Genomic DNA, 26,336 nt, shown 5'->3' on the forward strand with positions numbered 1-26,336 from the left:
TATTATTTATACCATCTGGCCCATACATAGGTCTCTCAACAGAAAGCAGAATAGTAAAAAAATTAAAACATTACCATTTGAAAATTAGGGGAAGTGCCTTATCTCTGTCCCTGCTGGAAACCAGGAAAGAATCCTAGATAGTAGCAAGACCAGAAGTGTTTGGGGGGCAATATAAAGATCCATGCCCACAAATACATATCCTGCAAGTGTGATGGATTCTGGGCCCTTCAAAAATTGTTATGTATATCTGACACAACAAGGGGGCTGTATTTTCATTGTCCACAGGCATGTTGAGGCGTCAGGGTAAGCAAGAATGTACCCATGTTGCTTTGGAGATTATCACACGGGGGGGGGGGTGGGAGACAGTGTCCTTCTCCCAACCTTCTCCCATTCTTAAACTCGGCTGATCGCACGATAGGGGATAACACACGCCCGTGCTTCTCCCGTACTTCTCCTATGGGTAAAGTGTCATGGAGCCATCTCCATGCACTTCTCCTATGTGTAACGTGTCATGGAACTGTTATTTGGTATTAATGAGACATTTTACCAATGGGAGAAGGATGGGAGAAGTGTGCAGGGGTGTGATCCCTGGTTACGCCATTAGTTGAGTTTAAGGAAGGATGCTGTCCCTCTCATATGATAATCTCTCCTGGGAAAGACTAGGATGCCCTCTTTTATGGTCTCATGCAGCAAATGGTTTGCAGAATGTAAGATTACCTCCTGAAGGGTCTACATCAAGCATGCAAAAAAGTCACTGATGCATCTACTCCAGCTTTTGCAATCCACACCAGGTTGTAGGTACATGGAGCAAGGCAACAAAATGAGGGTCTGGCTGACCAATAAGAATTCAGTGCCCACCCCCAAATGAAATTGTCCTTCCATCCCCAAATTTCTAGTCATGAGACACTAGACATAGTTCATACCAAGAACGCCTCTATTTGCTGTGTTCAAATTCCATTGGTAACTTTGCCTGTCTCTTTTCTTTTGATGTCTAAGGTATATTTCAAACTGCACAAGTGAACTTTTAACTTGCTTCAGTTCTATAAATGTGGGTATTGAAGCAAAATTTCATTTGGGAACAGAATTCGTCTGGGAATCATGTCTTCTTTTTGCCATCCAATAGCTACATTCCAATCCTCAATCAGACTGTATAGAATGTTTCCAGATTTTCTCATCCTCAATGAGAAAGAATATCTCAACACAGTGAGGGGCCTCATCAATAAAAAAGGTCTACTGTTGCAAGCCTATTGCATTTGAGGACTTTTTTCTTCTATTTTATTTATAACATTTATATCTCATCCTCTGTCTAACATTCTCAAGCAATCTAACTAATTAAAAAGGTATGTAAAGAAAAGTTTGCGCTCCATCAACAAAATTTGTGCAAAAATACAAAAAACAAGGAGTTTTGTACAAGCTAATTTTTCTCCCAAAAGCACAAAAACACAAAAAATCATAGAATCGTAGAGTTGGAAGATTTTTTGCACACAAGAATTACCTAAGTGAAGATTTACATGCCTAATCCATATTGAATTTGGCTAGCCACAGTATGAAATTCCTCCATTCTGCTTACCTTTTGGTGCTTGTTTCCCCCTCTTCAATCCGATATCAGCAACAGACTGGATAAAGTGGTAATTCAAGCATTACCCAGTGAACAACTATGTTAACAAGCTCGGGGCTGACAGCAGTAATTTTTGATACTTAACCAAGAATTACTTTATTTAAAAAATGGAAACTTCCATTAACATTTTAGAAATTAAATTCTGGAATTAGCAGCATTCGGCCCACTCATTCTGTGCCACAACTGTGATTTCCACCAAATGAACCAACAGTAAGTGAAGAAGTTTTGACAGCAGAGCTTAGTGAAAAGCAAGAAAATAAAATAGGTTTTTGAAAAACAAGAACAGCTGGCACCTTAAAAAAATAATTAAGCATGTAATGTTATATTTTTACAGTTAGACAAACACATCTGTAGCTAAATACTCAGAACAGGCATATCCTAATCCAAGGGTTAAATCCAATTGTTAGTCTCAATTAGAGGAGACACACTGAATCAATGGAATTTCCATAAGTGCTTACTTACCAAAATTCCCATTGATCCAATGGGTCTAGCCAATGGGGATTAACAACGGGATGTAGGCTCATATTTTTGCAGATCTTACAAGGAACATATTTACATTTAACTCCCTCACATCTATGGACATCCTTGTTTCCTCCTTGGAGAGAAAGACCCAGGCACATGTAAAAGTAATTTTCAGTAGTGATGGGAACTGCTGCATGTGCTATGTGAGCTTCTCTAATAACACCCATTTATTATGATGACTGTGAAAAAGCTAAACTGTAGCAATACTTACTCTGGGAACAGGGGATGTCTGGGTACCCTTCTTTTGGCCACTGGTCTCAGGTGTCAGGTCTCTATGGTCCAGCTGGAGGTGATTCTCTAAGTCTTCGGCACTTTCAAATTTGACACTACACTCTGGGCATCTCAGGCTGCCACATGGTCTTTCACTAACTTCTGGTGTGGTCATGCCCAAGGACTGTGCATTGGTGCTCCTAGTCATGCATCCAGCACACAGGCCATAAGGTAGACCATTAACATCAAGTTTCACCAAGTCTTGCTTGTTCCTGAAGTCTTTCAAGCACAGAGCACACTTGTAGAGTTTCTGCAAGGCCTGGCCATTAGGAGATGATGTTGCAGAGTTCCCTACCAATTTTTGCATATGGAATGTTCCATGGATTTTTAGCTCGAGGGTGGAAGTGACTGTCTGCATGCAGACAACACAGCGAAATCCAGTGAGGGAATTTCTAAGATCAGGATGCATCTGGCAGTGCTCAATGAATTCCTCTTCACTCTGCAATGGCATTTTGCAGATCCGGCATGTTCCCGTATCCAAACTCTTACTGTGAGTAACCTTGTGCTCCGTCAAGGTCAGAAGAGATGGGAAGCGTTCCCCACAAATGGGGCACATATAATGCTTTGCTGGGCCCCGGTGGGTCTGCATGTGCTCCCGGAGGCCATTCTCTGAGAAAAAGGTCCTTGAGCAAATGTTACACTTGTGGCTACCTTTGATAAATTCTGCTTTCTTTCTGGAACAATCATCCTCCCCTGGTCTGATGTTATGGTCCCTCAAGCGATGGTTCTGCAAAAGGACTTCCATTGTATAAGCCGCCCCACAGATATCACAGCCATACATGGGTTCAGAAGCATCAACATCATCTTCACTAGCTTCATGGCTGTTGGAGGTATCAGGGTTCTTCATCAATATATTCTGGATATCGGCAGAGTCAGCCTTCTTAGTGGCTGGCGTCATGCCATTAGCAGTACCATTCTCAGCACCAGCATCAAAGACACAATGTTTCTCTCGCAAATGTTTTTCAAGCAAGATGATAGCATGAAAAGCTTTGCTGCAGAACTTGCAGTTGTACTTTTTGCTATGGGTTGTGATGTGGCACTGCAGCTCTACCTCGGTGCTAAAAGTCTCCCCACAGAAGATACATTTGTGTGACTTCGCAGGGTTGCCCAAATGGCTGTGCTTCACATGGATCTGAAGATCAACCTCCTTCCGAAAATCCCAGTTACAGGCTGTACACCTATACATCTTTTTCTCATTGCTGTGCTTCACCGCCAGATGCACTTGGATTGATACCTTTGAGTCAAAAACCTCTTGGCAAAGGGTGCAATGATACAACACAAAAGTATGCATGTCTAGCAAATGCTTCTGCAGATCATCGACTGATGAAAACTGCTTGTCGCAGCTCTCACATACATAATGAGTTGAGGTTGTCATGTAATGTACAGTGAGATGCTGCAAAAGAGACTCTTGGGAATCAAAGTCTTCTTTGCACTGAGGGCATGACTGCTTCCTTAACAACAATTCCAAATGCAACTTCAAATGAGTCTGGAAGCTTTCAAAGTTTGAGAACTTCAGCTCACACTGATTACATGGGTATTCACCATTCGAAACGGAATTGACACTGGCAGAAAGCCTCTGCCTTTTGGGAGAAGAAACTTCCACATCAGAAGATACGGGACTCTGCTCACCTTTTGACTTTTTATTGTGCGCCAATGGAATGTTCTTGTGGTTTTCTTTAATATGTTTGGTGAGCTTAAGGATGGAGCCAAAAATGGGTGAGTTCGTGCAATAGGGACAAGAATAAACCTCCATAAAAGATTGTGATGGCTGGACAACAGGGGAATCCAATTTTGAGTTTCCAATGTTGCAGTGAGTTTGCTGGATATGCTCAGTCAAAGAAGCCTCTGTCAAAAAGCCCATAGAGCACTGGTTGCAAAAAAAAGCATTGTTGCCATCTTGAGCTGTGGCTCCTGGTCCACAGTGAGCAATACGGATGTGTTCTTGCAGGCTGTTGATATCTGCAAACATCTCCGGGCAATAGTTACAGTGGAAGGCGGAAATGTTGCTGAACTGCATCATTGGATATGCATGGTTTTTATGCACTTTTCTCACATGTTCATTCAAGTTGTACAAGGTGGGCATGGATTCAAGGCAAATCTGGCATGTGTGGCTTTGCTGAGGTTTGTCCACGTGGATGGTCTTCAGGTGGATCTCCAAGACCGCAAGGCTGTTGAAGTCACGCTTGGTACAGTAAGGGCAGCTATATGCAACCTTTGACCAGGTCTGGCCTTCTTCTCTCTCCAGAGATCTCATCTTCTTTTGCCCTCTCATGGGTTTCAAAGTTGAGTCTGGAGTGGAGCCCCGCTCCACTGATGCACTGGAATCTGGAGTGGCACTGCTCATGGAAGCCACACTGCCCAAGACTGGGTCAGGGCTGATACTGTGGTTGCTGGAATCAGGCTGCCGATGGCTATCCAAGTGGCAATAGACTTCCTCCACTGAAGAGAACTGCTCTGGGCACATTGGGCACTTGTGTTTTTTGTTGGCATGAGCTTGGTGTATGTGGGAAAGTAGGGCATTTTCATCAGCAAATACTTCGGGGCAATGGATGCACTGCAAGTCAGCCTTCTCTGACAGCTGGGGATGACGCGTCATGACGTGCTTCTCCAGATCTTCAGTCTGGCTGAAGGTCTCCTCGCAGTAGTCACACATGAAGTCGTCCTTCTTCACTTCCTTCTCATTCTTGGCCATGTGCTCCTTGTTCTTCTTGTGGGCTTGCATGTGGCTCTGCAAAGAGCTGGTAGACGAGAAGCCTCGCTTACAGACAGTACACTTGTAAGGCTTGCTGGAGCTGTGTGTCTTCAAGTGGATCTTGAGGTGGTCGCTGCGAGAGAAGGCTGCCTCGCACTCATGGCAATGGTACTTCTTGTCCCCAGTGTGCAGCTTGATGTGTCGGTCCCTGCTCCTCTTGTGCTTGAAAAGCCGGCTGCAGTAGGTGCATTTGAAAGGTAGCTTGTCACTGTGGATCTGCTCGTGCCTTTTAAGGTAGCTCAGGCGAATGAAGGACTTATCGCAAAACTGACAGGGATACGGCAGGCCAGTCCCCCCTTCCTCCTCCCCGATGCCGAGATCACACCCATCTCCTATCATCTGAGTGGGTGATGCAACATCTTTGCTGGAGGGAGATGAAGCCACCCAGGAGAGTTGTGGGTCGTCATCGCCATCTGTAATGGAAAAGCAGAAAGGAGATTAAAAAACAATTCCCAGTGCATCTGTGAAAATAGGGACAAAGCCGTTCAACAACACTATTGCCCTTCTGCTACTACAGTATTTTTTTAAAGAGAGAGGGAGAGAGAGAGAAACCCAATGGTTAAAGAAAAACAAAAAGGATCAACACCACAAATGCCTTGAATCTTAAAATAGTATTGGAGCGAAAAACAGGAAAGGGGAGATAACAAGTACAGATTTTAAAAATTAAAATAAAATAAAATGCTAAATGCAGAGCAAAACTATTAATGCCAAGCCATTTCCCATCCTTCCCTCCCCCCCACCCATCTCCCCCAAGCAGGTTTAACACCTGTCTACTGTATTGCCAAGCAATAAACAGCGAGTCAAGAAAACAAAACGCAACATGCCTCAGAGCGATACAAACATTTCTAAGAGCTGCTGCGTTAAGTGGTCGTACGTGAGCATTTTTCAGCAGACACTAGTCGGAACGAGTTTCAAATAATGCAGCCTGAAAGATCTTTTCTGGCCCAGCCTCGAAAGAGGAAAGTCTCCACTGAAGCAGTTCTCTTGTGCACACACGCACGCACGCACGCACGCACACAGAGAGAGAGAGAGAGAGAGAGAGAGAGAGAGACTCAATAGTAGCCTGACATAAACAAGATGGATTTCCCAAAAGCCTGCTTGCACCTGAAACGATACTGAAATCGATGAGCAGTGGCTCAGAAAGGTAAGGCGTCCGGTGGCTTTTAAACCACCAATTAACAACAAAATGGATGCCCCCTGCTTCCAAGGGGTTGATATTATACGCAACACGCCTAACTTTACTTCCGTGTGGTCAGAACCAAGCCTGGCTCCAGCACCGATTTCATGCCATGCACGAGCTTGCCAACTCTGCAGCAAGCAGCAGATACTCCAGTGGCAGCCAGAAACGGAAGCATTTGCACATTGCAGCTTAAGAGATTTTGGATCTGGCAACACAGTAGTGTAGGGGAGAGGGTCTGTTGAGGCATCTTCTCCATACCGTGGAAGAAGACTGGAGCAGAGATACTGGTTTTATTAGTGAAAGGGAGGGTGTTCAAAATATCTGACAAACAAAGGCCCAGGTTTCCTACACAACCAGTCCCCCCCCCCCATGGCAGATGTTATGATTCCTCTTATTTTATTTCATTTTTTTTTTTGTCTCTCTCTCATATTTTCCTTAATTTCTCACATACTTCTCTCTCACAAAAGCTGGGACGTTTGAGCCTACTCAAACTGAGCCTACCTCCCTACTTCTCTGAGAGGTTTCCACCAAGAGGTTTGTTAGCCACAAATTTCCAGTCATTAGTGGCCCACTGCAGTGTTACTACTGATTTACTCTAACAAATTTGATATACCTTCCCTGTTTCCTAGCCCTGGGCCCATTTCATACCAAACAGTTATAGCACTCTCGTTCCACTTTAACTCCCATGTCTGCTTCCTATGGAATCCTGGGATTTGTAGTTTGGAGAGTGCTCTCTGGATGAGAATTCTAAATGCCCCTCCTGAAACAGTCAAGTCCAGGATTTCATAGTCGGTTTGCTGTTCTTAACTGCCTCTAAGTCGACCTTAATTTTTAGCAACCCTATGAATGAGAGACCTCCAAGTCAGGACTATGGCTTCCTTGATTTGAGTCTATCTACCTGCAACATGGCCTTCCTCTTTTCCTATTGCCTTCAACTTTACCAAGCATTATTGCCTTTTCTAGTGAGTCATGTCTTCTCTTGATATGTCCAAAGAATGACAGTCTCAGTCCAATCATTTTGGCTTCTAGGGAGAATTCCAACTTGATTTGCTCTTAGATTCATTTATTTAGCTTTCTGGGCATTCTATAGTATGCATAGAAGATTCATTTCCAAATTAACTGATTCTCTTTCTATCAGCTTTTGCAGTCCAGCTTTCACAGTCATAGCTAAAAACAGAAAACATTAGGGCACAAGCAATCCTGACTTTGCTATTCAGTTATATATGTCAATGAATGAATTTATCAATACTCCAGCAATGGAGAATGGCAGTGTGGTCTGGAGATAAAGTGTTGGGATACCAGTGGAGAGTTGCTCAGATCCCACAATAAACTATAGGATATAATAGGATAAAATGTCTATATAGATATAGATACACACACACATTAACAAACAACTTAAAATATACATGAAATGTTGATAGTGATTTTTGAACAGTGAAAGGTTGCATCTTTGATAACTAAAGAAGGTGGAAGCCGAACCATTTTGCTCTTGATATACTTTTAAAGTTCTGTTTGTTGATCACATGGATAGATAGTTAGATAGATAGATAGATAGATAGATAGACAGACATATAGATGATAGATGACAGGCAGACAGATAGAGAAATAGGCAAACTGACTGCATCCATCTGGAATCCAAAACAAATTTGGAAGTGCAATAAGTTTGCTTTTTAATATACTCCACACACACACAAACTCACACACCGAGCCATGAAGCCATCTAGGTGACTCCATGTCACTAGCTATTTGTCAGCATAACTTCCTTCATCAGGTTGCTACAAAGTTAAAATGGGTGACAGTGAAGAAGGGGGACCATGTTCATGGCGGAAGAATAGATAAGCATGCATATCAAAGTTTATGGCACAGCAGCAATTAGAACTTACTGTACACATTAGTCTTATTACAAATATAGACAGGATGGGATAAAATATTAGAAATCATAGTAGCACCTTCACCGTGGGAACCTATAAATGCTCCATCCACATATGAATAAGTTCTTATCTTGCTCACTTCAGCTAATAGTCAAGGTGACTCAATTATTCATACAACAGATAAAACCCACCCAACAGAAAGATAACTTGCATTTAAGTTTGCAGTTCTACCTAGAGGGACTTAAATACTTACTTGTTGCTGTTGTTGTGTCATTTCTGACTTACAGCAACCCTATCTTGGGGTTTTCTTGGCAAGAGTTGATCAGAGGGGAATTGCCTTTGCCTCCCTCTGAGGCTGAGGGAGTGGGTTTCTATGGTCAAGGGGAGATTTGAACCATGGCCTCCAGAGTCATAGCCCGAAACTCAAAAGATCCTTTTGAAAAGCAGTCATTGTAATCTATCAGTAAGGTTAGGATCTATGATTATATCAGCATATGCTTAGGGGAACCTTTCCATTAATCCAACTTATCCAACTGACCTTGTATGAGAGACACTTCCCAGCCTCTGATTGTTGTATAACCCTTTCCCACTTGATGATAACCTAGTTTTAATATTAACTGTTATTCTGTTTTTATTTATGTGTTTTTTGTGTATTTTAGTGAACTGTAATTCCACCTCAATCCATTTGGGAGAGGCAGGAAAATATAAATAGACTATTATTATTATTATTATTATTATTATTATTATTATTATTATTATTATTGCCCACCCTTCCTTGAAAAAGAAACTTTTCTATTTGTGTGCTATAATAAAAGGATACACAAAAAGTCTTGCACCACAAGGAAGCCCATCAATCCCTCTCCTTGTACACCATCAGACAACTGGCACAGAGTTTCCCTTCCATGCTAGCCTTTCATGAATAGTGGGCCTGAACCTTCCAGCCCACCCATATATCACTGCTGATTTTTTTTATCTCTGCTTGCATTAGGCTGCAAATTTTTCCACTCTATGATTTTTACCATATTTTATCACCTTTCAGCCTTTTACTATCAGTTCTTACTGTAAACTGCTTTGGGCACTGATCCATAAAAACAAAGGGCAATAGAGATGAACAGAAAGGAACAACAAGGAATGTCTGCCTGCAGATGCTTCTCTGTCTGTCTGTCTTTCTCTTTCTTTTTCTCCTGAACAGAAAAGGAAAATTTGGCAAGAATTTAAGGGCGAAGGGGAATGACAAGTTATTTTAAGGCTATGTTTTTAACATTTCTAATTCATCGTATGTGAGCACCCACGTCTGCTCCCCAGGCCTACAATCAAACCTTGTGTAGACGAGAAATTTAAAATCTAACTCTGCAGATTGTAAATCAACACCACTAACCCATAATGAGCAAGCATTAAGCCTTGCCCTGGACAGCCTCTGTCTCGCTCTCAAGCCAGCTAGAGTCACAGGGGGCCTCTCTCACCAAGAAAGAAAGGGGGGTTACCTCCTGCCCGCCCCCCTCTGGACTTGAATTAATGGGCTCTTCTGACTGGAAGGATTCAGCTGGCTGCTTGTTCCCTGGATTAGATTCAGCAGGGAAGGACCAGCAAACCACTGCATACACTAATTCCCAGATCACGCCAGCTGGGCTCCTCAAGGGGGTTATAGGAGGGAGGGGGATACCAGGGAGACATTGGGGGCTTTTAAAGTAGGGCAGCAAATGGCGATTTTGCTCTCAAGGTATTGTCTGATTTTATTTTATTTTAAAAAATATTGGAAACATTACACCACCGGTCTGTGAGCCAACGCTTCAACAAACAACAATTATGGGCTGAACATTTGCAAAATGCTTTAAGGTGCTCTTGAAACATTGTGTTCATATTCAATATTTGTGGCTTCCAAATAGACATGGCACTGTCCAAGCAATCCTGTGCAATGGTTGATACAGATATAAATCCCATGGATTTTTCTCCCAGGGAAAACATGCACCTAGTCCCTTGGTGAATCCTAGTCACCAAGGGAACAGTAAGGTCTAAGCACCAAGGCTTCAAAATAACAAGGAGGTTGGGAAAACAGAAAATCTTTGCATATTCTCCTTCTCATTCAGAGATTTCCCAGGTGTGCAGTGCCAAAGAATACAATCTTATAGTTGGTTGAAAGTATCATATAAATCTTTGGGGGTTGGACCATCCGCACTCATTTCACCTAAGTCAGCCATCCCCAACCCAGTGCTTTCCAGATGTGCTACAACACTCATTATCCTCACCACCATGGAAGATCAAGTAAGTAAGTAAGTAAGAATGGTGCAGTTCACTTTGGTAAGAGGATAGTCCATGTCATGTTACTAGTCTAGATCAATCATCTGTAACTCCTTCACATCTGGATTGACTCACCTAAAACACCAACCTACAAGCCTTCCTTTTCTGCCGTTCTGTCCTTACCACCACCACGTTCCTTTTCTTAAAAATATCATGAAAAAGTTAATATGAGAACCAATGTTCTCACAACTTGCTTTAAGTCATAAAGAAACCCACTTGGGTGTCCCAGTGTGCCAGCTGAATAGCAATGATCTAGGTACTACATACACCACAGGCTTCATAAATCAGGCAAAATAAATTTGATTTGCAATTCCTCTTTCTTTCCTAAGAAAATACTAAAGAAAAGTAGTTTCAGCATAATCTCAGTTAGCTGAATAATATTTCAGCAGGCTCAGCTTTGCCAAAATATTTATGCAGCCTCACAAAGCTCTGAACTCAAAGGCTCAGTCAAACTTTGAGTACCAGGGCAGCTCACATCAGGAACAGAGGAAGCTGATACATACTAGGCCAAATTACTTGTCCATCTGCCCATGGTTTTACACAGCAGCTCCCCAGGGTCTTCGGGGGAAAAAAATGTTTTTATCACTTCCTAGCTTAGGGATGAGAATTGTAGTCTGTGAGATTGCAAACCCCAGCAAAGAACAGCCCAATATTGGGAAATATAATCCAAAAACACTATGACAGCCATATGATTTCCACTTTTGTGCTCACTGATCCCTTTGTTCAATGGAAATGCCAGAGACTGAAGCTGTGACGTTATGCATACTAAAATCTTTATGGTCTACCACTGAGTTACCTTCCAGACCCATAACTAAAAGCCAGTTCTACTCTTCTATTTTGTCTATTATTTACTATAGTGAGACCACACCATACGCGAGCTTGTTATAGGCGGCTTCCAACTTACGCAGAAGCTGCTGAAGAATGGGATAATGGTGTGTGCACCTGTGGTGCATGCACACGGGCGCGTGGCGAGTACGAGCCCCATTACGCTCTGGTAACCTCGAGACTGGACTTCTGCAATGCACTCTACATGGGGCAACCCTTATACCAAACCCGGAAGCTACAGTTGGTACAGAACATGGCAGCCAGGCTGATCACTGGCACTTCCAGGGCCAGCCACATTACACCGGTGCTGAAAGACCTGCATTGGCTGCCTATTCGCTTCCGGGCTCAATATAAGGCGTTGGTAATCACCTATAAAGCCCTAAATGGCTTGGGCCCAGGATACCTGAAGGACCGCCTCTCCCCGTACATTCCGCCCCACACCCTCAGAACATCTGGGAAGCAATTACTTAGGGTTCCAGGGGCTAGGCTTACCTCTACTACGAGGAAGTCATATTCCATCGCCGCCCCGACCCTTTGGAACACGCTGCCCACAGAGCTCCGCTCGGCCACCTCCCTGGCTCAATTCAGAAGGGATTTAAAAACCTTCCTATTCCATGCTGCATTCCCCGACTAAAGACCTAAGAGGTCTCCCTTCCTCTTTGTTGGCAATAAGATTGGCTAATGGGGTTTTTACTTGCTTTTATTTATACCGGTGTACAATTGTGATGTGTTTGATTATTTTATACTCTGTATTGTAATGTTTTTAGCTTGCTGTTAACCGCCCTGATCTTTGGAAGGGCGGTATAAAAATAAAAATTTTATTATTATTTATTATTATATCTAATGGGGCTCAAGCATACGCCCTTTTTGCCTGTGTAAGGCAAGGGTGGACTGTATAAGTATTTCTATACCATCTTTCACATTAAAATACCCAGGGTGGCTTACATAAAAAGAGATACACTAAATAGTTCAAATATGAAATAAACCAACCCAACAAAATACATTAACTCAGACCACAAAAAGCAGCAAATTCTTTTAACAAGCAGTGTGAAAACACTCAGCATGACCAACACAGCGTATAAAACACATGGAGAAATTTTTGTTTTTTAAAAAAATACTCTTTGCCTGACACCAGAAAATAGCAAAGGACCCACTCAGTGAACCTCCTTTACGAAAGAGAGAGACAAACTAGAACAGTTTTCAAAGGAGGGCAAGGAAGATGGTCAGCGGTATGGCAAAGAGGTCCAAGAAAAAAAGTTTAAAAGAACTGGGCATATCTAGTTTTTGGAAGAGATGTCTACTGGTGACCATGGTAGCCTTTTTGAGACACCTTTAGGGTGACCGAGCAGAAGAGGGCACATACTTGATCTTTGCTGCTCTAGAAGGCAGACTACATGTATAGAGCTTTAGAAGGTAGGGGATATTAATGTCATAATAGATAAGGACTGCTTTCCATTGAAATTATCATTTTACATTGAGGCAATCAAAGTAATGTAGCAGAATGGGAAAGGGGGAGAAAATCACTTTTCCAAAGGAGATTAAAGTCATTAAAAATGGCTAATCCTGCTGAGTGTGACTATTCAAAAGTAAGATCATCATGTGACAGTGGAAGACTTTTGTCATCAAGCAGTGACAAGTATCTGAGCAAATACAGGGGGAAAGGGAAAAGAAAATTCAATAACATTTTAATTTGGAGAGAGAACAGAATACTCATCAGCTTTGTGAAGGTGAGCCTTCTTGAGATATGCACAAGTCATGGTGCTTCCATGAACAAACTTGATCAATCACTAAACAGTGCAGTCATTTAACAACTTAATGTGTAGAGCATTTTACACAACTGTATGCATTCATCTTCCATCACTGAGGAGCTAGTTCCAGAAGGGATGAATCCAGTAAATGTATTTCTTCCACTAATAAGAGAAAATTGCCCCCAAACTGTCATCATTCACACTTGTGTCCCACTTATCTTTCAGGCTAAATTCCATTCAAACACTTACTCAGGAAGCAACAAGAACCATGTTTCCCAAACTTTATAAACTGCTCACCTATGTTGAGAAAACCTAATGAACACGTCCTTTAGTTTTAATGAGTTGAGTTACTTTGCTAACACACTTATTGATTCACTACATCTCTCACCCCAAATCTTCTGGCTATAAGCCTGGATCACATGTATTTACACCTAAAAGTACACACTCCTGTTACAGACTGCCAAAATAAAGCTGCTTCGAGTCTCTTTGGAGGTATGCTATTTAAATGATGCATGGGTCCTAAGAGCCCAGAGGTCATGCCAAAGCCACACTCCATTCCTAAGCACTGGAGTGCAGCTTTGGTGAACAAATGAACAAATACTGTGTCCAGTTCTGGGTACCACAATTCAAAAAGGATGTTGACAAGTTGGAGCATGTCCAGAGGATGGCCACCAAAATGGTGAAGGGTCTGGAAACCATGCCTTATGAAGAAAGATTTAGGGAGCTATGGATGTTTAGTCAGGAGAATAGATGGTTAAGAGGTGATATGATAGCCCTGTTTAAATATTTGAAGGGATGTCATATTGAGGATGGAGCAAGCTTGTTTTCTGCTGCTCCAGAGAACAGGACATGGAACAAAGAATGCAAGCTCCAGGAAAAGAGATTCCAGCTTAGCATTAGGAGGAATTTCCTAACAGTAAGAGCTATTCAACAGTGGGGCACACTCCCTTAGAGAGTGGTGGAGTCTCCTTCTTTGGAGGTCTTTAAACAGAGGCTGGATGGTCATCTGTTGCGGGTGCTTCGATTGTGAGATTCTGCATGGCAGGAGGTTGGACTGGATGGCCCTTGTGGTGCGGTCTCTTCCAGCTCTATGATTCTATGAAATCTTGTAAAGAAAACCCCATGATAGGGTCACCTGAGGGTCGCCATAAATTGGAAATGACTTGAAGGTAGACAAACACACAAACTGTTAGAATCATGTGAACATAGTAATTCTTACAGTCTCTCTGCCCAAGGCTTGTAGAAGAAAATAGATCAGCATGGATGGCTGTCCATTCAATGACAGTTCAGACAACTTGATGGAAATGATTTTTTATATAAAACACAACAACAACAACAGAGGCTCAGTGCCAGACTACAGGAAGAGTACCTCTAATTCCCACCCCAAAGAAAGGTGCACCAGTATCATATTAACAAAATGATCCCAATGCAGGTCTTAATGCCATATACAGAAGACTCACTGAAACAAGACCATATAGTAAATCAACACTTATGTAAATTCCATTTATTCAATGCATCTACTCTAGTAGTGAGTAACAACTGGAATTATGCCTACAAGGCTCTTGGTTCCTATTTGATAATCTCAATTTATTAAAAAAAAGTTTTATCTCCAACACATTCAAGTTCAGAGTCAAGAATATAATTCTCTCATGTTCAGCAAACTTCCTATGGACCTCATGACAATCTCTGGTATAAACAGTACCGATCTGGTTGAACCTGGTATAAGGAAGCCTTCTAGATTTCCTAAACCTTATTTTTCCTCATTTATTTAAATGCATTACAGATTCTCTCCTGAGAACTGAGGGAGGCTTTAAAAGGCACACATAGGAGAGTATCAGACTGACAGTTCTTTTGTCTGCAGACCAGATTTCCTGGTTACTTTTTGACACCATAACTATCTCTTGTTAGAGAGGTAAAAGTGACAGCTACACTGGAAATGATGTGTAAATCCAGGGGTTTATCACAGCAATGATTTGACAGCAGTGTGTTTACTCCCAACCCTACCAAGTACAATGAAACACAGACTGCAGGCTCAGGTCTTATTCAGGAAAGAATATGAACTTGGTTTTTAAAAGTTCTAAAATTACAATGAAAATTACTCTGGGAGAGAGAACTCCATATGCAGACCAATAGCAGGGGAGATATAGCAGAGATGTTGCACCCGTATTATGGGGCAGAGGCTGAAATATGCTTATAACTCTTCTGCTATATTAATTAATATGTTATTGTTTCCTTACTGCACCAGAGGAGAGGCGCACAGACTGAATTACTTATGATGACCATCCAGATGTTGGTGAACTCCTAGATCCTAAGCCCTGGCCACCTTGGCCAATGATCTGGAGGAAAGGAGTTGCAATCCAGGAACGTTGGGTGAGATGAGATTCCTTGATCTTCATGGAATTCCACACCATGAAGAGTAGAAACATTATGGTTATAAGGGCAGTAAGTTTTTTCCTAACACGTGTACTTCTTCAACTATCCCTTTTTCTTTCATAAGGAAAAATAACCTTGTTAACAATTTACTACTAATAACTCTCTGACTGCTAATACAGAGGCCTGTTTAGGGTCCCATAAACAACGCAAAGAAGTCACAGGAGTTTTTAAGAAACAGCTTTATATTAAAATGGATTAGTTTAGTCTTGACTGCACCAACTGAAGCCTCATCTGTACTGCTTTAACTGCCATGGCTCAATGCTGGAATTTGTAATATTGTAAGATATTTAACATTTTCTGTCAGAGAGCTCTGGTACCTCAACAAACTACAAATCCCAGGATTCCTTAGCAGTGAGTCATGGCAATTAAAGTGGTGTCAAACTGCATTATTTCTGCAGTGCAGATGAGGCCTGGGTTTCAGACTAAAGTCCTGTCCCATTTCTACCCAAAGATAATAGTGATTGAACCTGAAACTTGAGCATTACATAAAGGAGCATTCTTAGTTTGTGGGCCTAAATACTCACTAGGTATTTATGATTTATATTATTGGTATTATATTACTCATGCTAAATATACACTAGGTACTGAAAGCCAGCATGATGTAGTGGTTTGAAAGTTGGACTAGGATGCTGGAGACCAGGGTTCAAATCCCAGCTCAGCCATGTAAACCCACTGGGCACACGCTCTCAGCCCCAGATGATGGCCATGGAAAAACCCCTTTGAAGAAACTTGCCATGGAAACGCCATGATAGATTTGCCATAGGGTCTCCTTAAGTCACAAACAACTTGAAGGCAAACAACAACAACAACAAATGAATACCCTAAAGGCACTAGATCCTGTGTGATCTGGGACACTAAGGAGGGTGAGCCCTGGTTAGTACTTAGATGGGAGACTGCCAACAAATACCAGGTGCTTTAGACTGTATTTCAGAGGAAGGAGCTGGCAAAATCACCTCTCAGTTTTGCTTGTCTAAGAAAATACTATGAAGTGTAAGTTGATGAGAGACTTGAGTCCAAAACACACTGCTGTTTGTAGTCTCACAAAACTACAGTTCCCCAAATTCGCCTGCATTGAGCCAGGGCAGTTAAAAGGGTCTCAAACTGGATTATTTCTGCATTGTGTTTTGGACCTTGAAAGAAATACAGACACATACATACACATTGTTAATTGATTAGCCTATTAATTGGTTAAACATTGTAGTCCTTAAATAAACGTGCCAAGTCAAAATCTGTATTCAATTACAAACCCCCCCCCCCCAATCCCAGCATCTTATTTAGCAAGTTATATCATACTGCAATAAATGACTTGGAGAGGGGCGGAGGAGAAAAGTTTTATGTTAGATCTAGGAATAAACTAAATGCTTTCAGGGTTGAATCACTGTTTTTCTGCACTCCCTTTGGAACAGCAGCAGACACTATATTCTGCTGTGCATCGTGGACTTGGGACTGCAAACAGCTGCACCCTAATTACATGTAAAGTGTACCAAAACATTCCTTTTATCACAGACTGTAAATCTGTTAGCATCTGTCTCTCCTTTGTTTCTTCCACAAGATACAAGCTTGTTTCTACATTTTTCTCACCTGTAGCGGTGATTAAAATTCATTATAAATGAAAGGAGTGAACACTAAAACAAGTTCCTCTGTGTACAGTTCTAAACTCAAATTAGAAACAGCTGTTTGCTAATTCATGCAGTGATGTTTTGTCGTGCTCTGTGAATCAATAATAACTTAGCCGATTTCTATGGAAATTTTTAGGATTATCCCTGTGTTTCCTCCTCCTCCCTCTCTTATTTTTTTTACTCAGCAATTTCTTCCACTAGCACACATGTGAGCAGCACAAACCTCTAATTTGTTTTTGCAAAAGGGACAACAATTCTGTTGGGGAGCCAATGTGGTGTAGTGGTTTGAGTGTTGAATTATGACTCTGGAGACCAGGGTATGATTCCTCACTTGTCCATGGAAACCCACTGGATGATCTGCGACAAGTCACTCTCAGGCCCCATTCCCACTGGCCCATTTACCCTGGATGGAGCTGGGCAGATCCGGGTCCCCCTCTCCCGAATCTCTCCGGAAGCAAGTGCCCACTATAATTTACCTTAATTGGGGTAATTTAACCCTGAATGCCACTACAGTTCTTTGTGGAGAGGTCACATTTGCAGATAATAGTTTAAAAGAAGGCTCCTTTGCCCTCAATCAAATTCAGTTCTGCTTTCGTCAAAGGTGACGTTTCCTACAGCAAACAGGCGGCAGTATATGCATATTTTGTCAGATTTAAAAACCTCCAGGTGTGTGTGTGTGTGTGTGTGTGTGTGTATTTGGGTCACTACAGATTATGGATCTTCCTCTGCTCCGTTTTCACCCCCAAAATCTAATGCCATCTCTGCATACTCCCTCTTTGTGACCCCAGAGTGCCTCATACACATACAATAATATTAATTAATTCCTCACCTCGGAATGGCAACTCTGCATCCTTTGCTTTCCTTCAGCCACCCCAAAATTCTTTACAGACACATACAGTAGCAAATGCATTCTGTATCAATTTGCCAAATTGAAAGAGAAACATTTGTAACATTCGCATTGTAGCATTCGCATATAAAAAATAATTTAGAAGAAAAGCCTCTTGCAAAGGGAGGTGCTGTGCTGGGAGCAAGCTAATGAAAGGGAAATGTAGCACAAGCAGACACAATATCTATCTATATATGTATCTACCTGTAGGAAAAGTATAGTCTGTCAAATGTGCGTTACAGACTGTCCAAAACGGGCGGTCTGCAGCCACCGCCAGTTGCTGTGTCCAGGAACCGCAGTGGCCAAACCGTGCAGTTCCCGGGTGCAGCCAGAAAGAAGCACCGAAATGGCGCTTCTTTCTGGGCCCTGGAAGTGGCGCCGTGAGGTGCTAGTTGTGCACTCGCGGCATCACTTCCGCCGCGTGACGTCCGGACGTTGTGCATCCGCGACATCAAAATGGTGCCCCCCGTGTGGACGGGCGCCACCATTTTGCACAGACTCGGTCCGTACTAGGGTTGAGGGGCGTCAGGAAGTTACGCCCCTTCTCAACCCTAGCATGCCCCTTTGGTGCGTCTGTAATGCGCCAAAATAAAAATACAACAAAAAAGTCCTTTCCCTGCCCTCCCTCTGACCTAATTCCCTCCCTTGAACTTGACCGTTCACCTTGCTCCTTCTTCCTCCTCCTTCACAATTCTGCCCTTCATGCCCTCCTTCTTTCCCCCGGCTCCTTCTTTCTCCTCCTCCTCCTCCTTTCGATTCTGCCCTTCATGCCCCCTTTTTTCCCTCGGCTCCTTCTTCATCCTCCTCCTCCTTCTGATTCTGCCCTTCATGACCCCCTTCTTTCCATTGGTTGGAACCAGATGGTAGACCATTGGTTGGAACCAGATCAGAACTCATTTTAGGAAGTATACACTGCAAAATTCTGTTCCAGGCTGAATGTTACTCATATATTCCCAGTTCTTACACAAGTCGCCTCTAATCTAATGGGTTTAGACATGCTTAGCTTCAGTAACTGGTATAGGACATCATGTGCTCCTACAGCATTCACTGGGCCCCAGTGAACCACATCTTAGAGAACTTTTCCAGTCATACACAGCACTCTTATAGGCATGATTGTCTACTAAATGAGCCCAGCATGCTTACTATCACCACTAAGGCTTTATGTATTGCCCCATATATACTAACTACTGTTGATAGTACACCCGAATAATTTTTTAATTAAGTTCAAGTAATTAAAAAAAACAACACCTGACTTTCTTACATTAACCATTACGGTGAGCCAACACAGACAATTCTGAAGTGTGTATATTCTGTATCCATATGCAGCTCCGTAGTGATGGATAGCTGGAAGGTAATGCCTACTGCTGGAGACCATAGCAAACCTCATACCCACACTCTCTGTGTGTCATTCTTTTGGCCCGTGCTGATAGAGTACATGCAGGGCAAAAATGGCTACAGAAACATCCTTGAAAGGATGAGTATGTTTTAACCTCTGCGGGATAGAAATTATAGTTGAATATTATAGCTGGCCACACAGATGGCATACTGTCTGTGCTTTTCCTGTAATCACCACCATCGTTCTCGACCTGCAGAAATCAGATGCACTCTGAAATCCTCACTTGCCTGGACTTCAAATGGGTTATTTGCAGATACAACCTAAGAACTGAATTGGGTTGCCTATTCAAATATGGTGAAGAAGCATTGCCTGTAAGCAAACAGATAGGGGAAAACTGGTCAGCTGAATATAAATGCATTCTTTCCTCTATGCACCTCTTGTGGCTTATTTGCTCTACTTTTTAAAAATTTAATGAAGTCGTGAGCCACTTCTGAAAGACTAAAGGTAATGTAATGTGCTGTATTATATTTGCCCTTCATCAGGTGGGGTTTCAAACTTGCAAAGGTTTAGGCCATAACTTGTTAAATCTTTTAAGAAGACACAGATTACTTTGTTGTTTTTACTGCTCAACAACTCCTATGTGGTTGGCTTTTCTTAAATAGTGGGGCCTATTTACAAGGCTGATATTATCATGTGCACATACATTTCACAGTAGTGCAACGTATGCAGAGCAGGCCACAGCTGATCTTAGACTTGACAAAGATCTAATTCCTCAAATAACCTGAGTAAGAATGTGGTGTTACCATGTCTGTATTTTATGTACAGATTGATTTAACTGCATAGCTGAACATCAATATGACATAATGCTACACAGTAGCTAGAGTTAACGGCATAAACCTGTGCCAGTTTTTCTACCTTCATAGTGCCTACACCCCCATGGAAGTTCAGAGCCCTTCTTTGTGTATTCCACCTACCATTGCTCTGGCCTCTGAGAGAAAAGAAAAGCAGTCAATATCTGATTAACTTCATCCTCTTTTCCTTGTGTGTCCTGTCTTCTTTACAGATAAGCCTGAGGGCAATGAACTGTCAAATTAAAAATTTGAAAGCCACTCTGACAGTATTTTTGACTGAAGGATGGGATATAAATACTTGAAATTAATAAATACAGTCAACCCTCCATATTTGCAGCTTTGACTTTTGCAGACTTGATTATTTGCGAATTTGATTAATAAGCTCTCTCTAGGAATCTCTAGATCCTTCAACACATCTCTATGGTCAACTTTTACCAGGTGGACATAGAGATTCCCAGAGAGAACACATCTCTAGCCATTTGTAGGTCCTCTATCACAATTCTATGGTTGACGTCCAGTGGATGTTGACCACAGAGTTGCACTAGAAGACCCAGAAATTCCTAGAGAGGTGTTCTCTCAGGTTTTAAGTGTCTTTATTTGCATTTTCCCCATTTTCACAGGGATCCTGCTTCCCTAACCCCAGTGAATGTGAAGGGTCCACTGTAACTTTGTCTTTCCACATCCAGAAAGGGACCCTTCCAAATAAAAGCACAGTTGTGTCATCCAGCCAGGGATTACAGTTAACCATGATTTATTCAATCAAGTATAAAGCCTGCCTGTACACATATATGGAGAATCAGCATAAGGTAGTGATTTGAGCATTGGACTATAACTCTGGAGATCAGGGTTCAAATCCCCAGTCAGCCATGGAAACCTAGTCAGTAACTTTGGGCAGGCCATGCTCTCTTAGCCTCAGAGGAAGACAAACGCAAACCCTCTCTGAACAAATCTTGCCAAGAAAATCTGACCTTAGGGTTATCCTAAGTTGGAAATTACTTGAAAACACACCACAACAACATAGACACATATAAAATATTTCAACTCAGGGAAGGCCATATGCAGAAGCCTCAGGCTTGCCTGTACTCTCCTCTCTTCCACTGGTATACCTGCAATGAAATCAGAAATATCAGCTACCACTTTAAACCAGCTATAGAACACTCCACCCAACCTGGGAGCAATTGTATTTAAATTGACTATGGTCCCATTCACACAGCGAAAATAACCCAGTGTGAAACTGAGTTAATTTGTGGCATTCATACTCACCCTAACTGCACTCGGTGCATTTTGGGGGGAAGGGCTGCCCGAAAAGCTGGTATATTTGGTACTGGGTTTTTTCCCTGTGTCTTTTTTTAAGAGCAGCAATGATCTGCATCTTCAGTAGTGTGAGCATGCTACCAAAGCAATTTAGATTGTGCTGCATCTTTCCCGGAAATGGAGGTGCTGCCATTTTAAATCACTCTGATGGCAACTGTGAACAGCAACAGGGTTAAAATGCCACTGCGAGATTTGGGAACAGAAAATGTAGTGGGCACACCTATCCAGAATTGCATCAATGTGAAGTTCTGGATCTCCTCGGGACAAAAACATAAGTATGAATGCCCCCTATGCTAAACTGTGGTTTCACATCATGGATTGTTTAGATAAATGACAGTTTGCATTCGCATGTTTAAATAACAGACTAAATTGCCATTTAGTTATACTGGAAGCATACACTTCCAGTCTCCTTCATGGGTGGAGAAGGCAATGGAACAGATTTGTGGACATAACTCTAAACTGTAGCTTATTGCTTACAGCGCACCCGCGCCATACGCGGGCGCGCCATGCGTGGCCTTGAGCATACGAGCTCAAGCTGCAGGGCATGCGTGGGGTGGAAGGGGAGGCGCGTCCCATTCAATTGAATGGGCGCACGCACCTGTTGTGCCCCGTGCGCACCTGCGCCGCCACGCACAAGCCCCATTGTTTCCAATGGGGCTCAAGCATAGGCGGAATTCGCCTTACGCAGAGGGCTCCGGAACAGATCCCCCGCGTAAGGCGAGGACGGACTGTATTTTTTATTAGATGTGGAAATCCGTCTGTACATTCTGATACCAGCTGACCTGATCCATGTCCCTTGAACAATTATGTGGATTGGATGTCACTTATCCAAAGATGTCACTTATCCACTGGATGTCTTTGCCCTTCTTGAGTATTTTGACATAATTCCAAACTATGGGGGAAACGCAAAATATATTTTAAAATGCACAGTTGTTTGAGAGAGCAACACCTGAAGAGAACTAAATATATTTTTAAACACACAGCTAGTTGAAAGATAACTATTTAAATGCAATTTTAACCACCAAACTCTTAGATCAATGCAGAAACGGATGGAATGGACTTATGACAGAACACATGAGAAAATGACACAGACCAAAAATACACTGATTTGCCCACCCCTAATCATTACTCACATTTGTACCAATAGCCTGAGGATATGTGTGTGGAATTTAAAAGAGTTGTTCTTTCCTTACCAGCCCCGAATAGCATTAACAGGCTGTAAAGGAGGGGGAAGCATGTTGCTGGTGGGATGGAGTATAGATTTTGTGTCCTGAAAGATAAAAACAGAGACTGTCTGCTTGCATAGGAGAGCTCCAGGCTCGTGACGTATAGATGTGTTACCCCCTCTCTTTTTTTCTTTCTTTTTTACAAAGAGCATCTGTCATTTTTAATAAGAAATGGCTCTGTGCAAAAACAAAAACAAAAAGCAAACAAAATCTCTGGCACCTGTTAACAGATCTTCTTTCTTCTTAAATCAGTGCTTGCCTTGCCAGAGGTGCATACTATCAGAGGCCTTTCATGTTTAACCAGCAGTGACCTGATGCCTCTGATCTGAAGGTTCATCTTGCACTGCACAACAAAACACTTTGTTGAAAAGACAACTTCCTTCTTCCAACAAATCTCTGGCCTCTTTGACGGAGGGAGCCAATAATAAATTGCAAAGACTCCTCTGACAGGAATTTCTCTCTCTCTCTCTCTCTCTCTCTCTCTGTTTTCCAAAGGTGGAGCTCAAGTGACAAGTACAATCTTTCTTCAGTTGACATTGCATCCTCATTATAATACCACTGAAGTCTCTACGACAACAATTCCCAGCTGATTCAATGCTTATTCATAGTTTTTTCCCAGTCCCAGCAAGGGAAGTACTGCTCCACTCAATGGCCTGCATCGCAGAGATGAAGGGAGAGTCCCAAGCCCTGCTGAAACCCTGTCTCAGGTAATTTACAGGTTGTTCATAGCAGTGGGTCTAGCCAGTGCGCAGGGGACCTTGCTAATTGCCATATATACAGTATACACGCACGCAAGCATGCACGCACACTACAGAAGCAGATATAATTCAGGAATATAAAGCAAGGTTCTTTTGTTTCCTTGGAGCCAGGTCAGACTACAGCCAGCAATTCCATCAAATACCAGGGAGAGCATGGAATATGAGTACAAGCACATAATTCAGTTGCTACCGTATTCCAGTTGTGGATTGAGGTTTCTGGTCCAAAGACGGTCACTCCAGGGACAGTCAGCTCCAGGGATTAGCTCTCCCTACCCACACCCATTATGATTGTTGAAGCTCTGGATGTAGTTCAATTCAGTTTAACTTTGGAGTTTATCGCACGATTGGAGAACAGTCCAAAAGGGGGCAGAAAAGGAATGGAATGAGTGGGGGACACATTTTATTGCACACAGTAGTCCCTCACTCGTTCTGTTCCCTTCTCTTCCATTCCCAATCTGTCCCTAGAGGACTGCGATTTTTGAGAACTGTTCTGAAACAGTTCTCAAAAATCGCCTCCTCTTGGATGGATGGGGAACAAAACGCAACGAATGAGGGACTTCTGTGTGCAGTAAAATGCGTCCCCCACTTGTTCCAGGCCCCTTCCCTTCTGTTCTCCTTCCGTGGTGCGATAAACTCCTTTATTGCAGTCACAGAGCAGCACAGGTCTGGATGTAGGTTTTAAGGTGTCTACCCAAACGTTTGGTGAAATCTCAGACACCTATACAGTATGGCTAAAGCAGTTTTACAACATGGAAGGGCCAGAATTCTGACCCCTCTATGAGCTTTATCACACTAGGGGAGATCTCGTGGAGGAATGGGAGTTAAACGCTATTTAAAGTACATTCGAGTTTAAACCAAACTTGTAAATTCGGTTAGCTTTTCACAGTAGGGACTGCCCAAGTGTTAACATGAAGTTAATCTGAACACAAAGCAGGGGAAAACGGCAGCTTTTTTACTTTCGGATTACTCCGAAAGTAAAAAAACTCTCATTTTTTCTGCTTTGCATTTGGATTAACTTTGCGTTATTTCATGTTAACTGTGACGTCGTGTGATAAACTTTGGCATTTCTGGGTTTTCTTTGGTTTAAATCTAATTTAACTCCATTTTCTTGCGGAATCTCACTAGTGTGCTAAACCTCTATGAGTTGCATATTTTTGGATTTTGGAATATCTGTATTTGCATCTTTGTACACAATAAGATATCTTGGAGATGGCACCCAAGTCTAAATATAAAATTCATTTATGTTTCATATATATCTTGTACACATAACCCAAAGGTTATTTTATACAATATTTTAATAACTTTGTGCATGAAACAAAATTTGTGTACACTGAAGCATCAGAAAGCAAAAGGGTCCCTTCCTTGGCCACCCATGAAAAAAGTTTTGGGTTTTGGAATACTTGGGGGATTTTGGAATTGAGGGTAAGACAGGCTCCAACCTGTACCAAAAGATGACAATGGGTAATATTTGCCTTTTAACAAAAATGGTAGTGTCTTACTTGATTTATAGACACATCCATGAGAGCTAGAAACCTGTAGTTTTAAAAGACACAAAGAACAGAATCTCAGGACTGTAGCAATAGCCACACAAAACCTTCCTGAGAAACAGCATGTCTCTATGTTGCTCATTATGCCTAAAAAAAATACCAAGGAACACTATTGTGTACTACCTACAAGTTAATTCACTCACACTAACCACAACTAATGGATAAGCTTTTGGGGTAGAGTTTGGAAAGTGGAAGTAGTCCTGAATTTTTGTAAGCCTTTTCAGCACTCAGAAATCACTGTAAAGGGAGTCTAAAAGGTGGTCTACTCCTGGGAAACTATACTTAAGCCATCTATCTTACTTGCAACCTGCATCAGTTTAAAGCATCTAATTCACAATTTAAAAAAAGAATAAAAAGTGCCCATTTAAATGCTGCCCTATAAAAATACATTTGAAAAGGCAGGGGGGAAGGCGCAACGTAATTTCAGGAATCTTTTGTGCAGAAAATGGGAAAGGGTAAAAAAAAAAAACCTTCTGTACAAAAGAAGTCACAAAACTTCCCTTCTTTCTCTCTCTGTATGTAAGTGCACTGCCTCCGATTACATTTGCAAAAGTACACCCTGAAGATAAAAAGCTGCAAAAAGCAACTTAAAAGCGTAATTTTCTTTATAGGCATTTCACATCAGAGTTCTTCCATCCTGAGGGGAATCAAAGTAGAAAAATTTAAAACACACACACACTTTCTCTCTCTCTCTCTCTCTCTCTCTCACACACACACACACACACACACACACACAATATACACATTTCCAATGTACACCTGGGCTAACTTTTAGAACAACTTTTAAACTACAGGTACCTTAATTTATCCTCTCTGGAGACGCAAAAGCATGCTTCTGTCATTAAAGCACAGCAGTGCACACATTTAAGGCATAGGGCATCATAAATTCAAGATGACACAAACTTCAATCAAAAGGCCAATTTTTGTAGTCGCAACAGAACAAGACATAAGAGAATTCTCATATACATATCAAAATGCAGAGCCTCTATATGAGGTACAAGTCCTTTTGTACTCTGGCACAAAAAATATGAATTTAGGTCTACTTGGTGCAGAACAAACTGGATGTGAGGTATCGAGATATTTTATATACTGATGCCCTATCCCTTTATCTTGTTTATCCTTCCATCAGTCCAAGCTTAACTTCAAAACCATAAGAGCTCAGAACTTTTAAAAACAAAACACAAATAGCCAAGATGCTAAACTGTATGCCCAAAACAAAATTATTTGCTTTTTGTTGTAATGACACATACAATCAATCTATTGGGTGTATGCAATGAGGTGT

General features: G+C 41.9%; 1 protein-coding gene across 3 annotated transcripts in view; it reads right to left on the reverse strand.

The window, feature by feature from the left end:
* ZNF423 (zinc finger protein 423) overlaps positions 1-26,336 on the reverse strand; it is a 354,629-nt gene that overhangs the window by 135,326 nt on the left and 192,967 nt on the right. For all 3 annotated transcript variants that reach the window (XM_042437934.1, XM_042437933.1, XM_042437935.1), the window contains exon 4: positions 2,352-5,575. In XM_042437934.1, the coding sequence (XP_042293868.1) occupies positions 2,352-5,575 (3,224 nt within the window). The remainder of the gene's footprint in view (positions 1-2,351; positions 5,576-26,336) is intronic.

Source organism: Sceloporus undulatus, chromosome 8 (assembly GCF_019175285.1).
Source record: "Sceloporus undulatus isolate JIND9_A2432 ecotype Alabama chromosome 8, SceUnd_v1.1, whole genome shotgun sequence".
NCBI lineage: Eukaryota > Metazoa > Chordata > Lepidosauria > Squamata > Phrynosomatidae > Sceloporus > Sceloporus undulatus.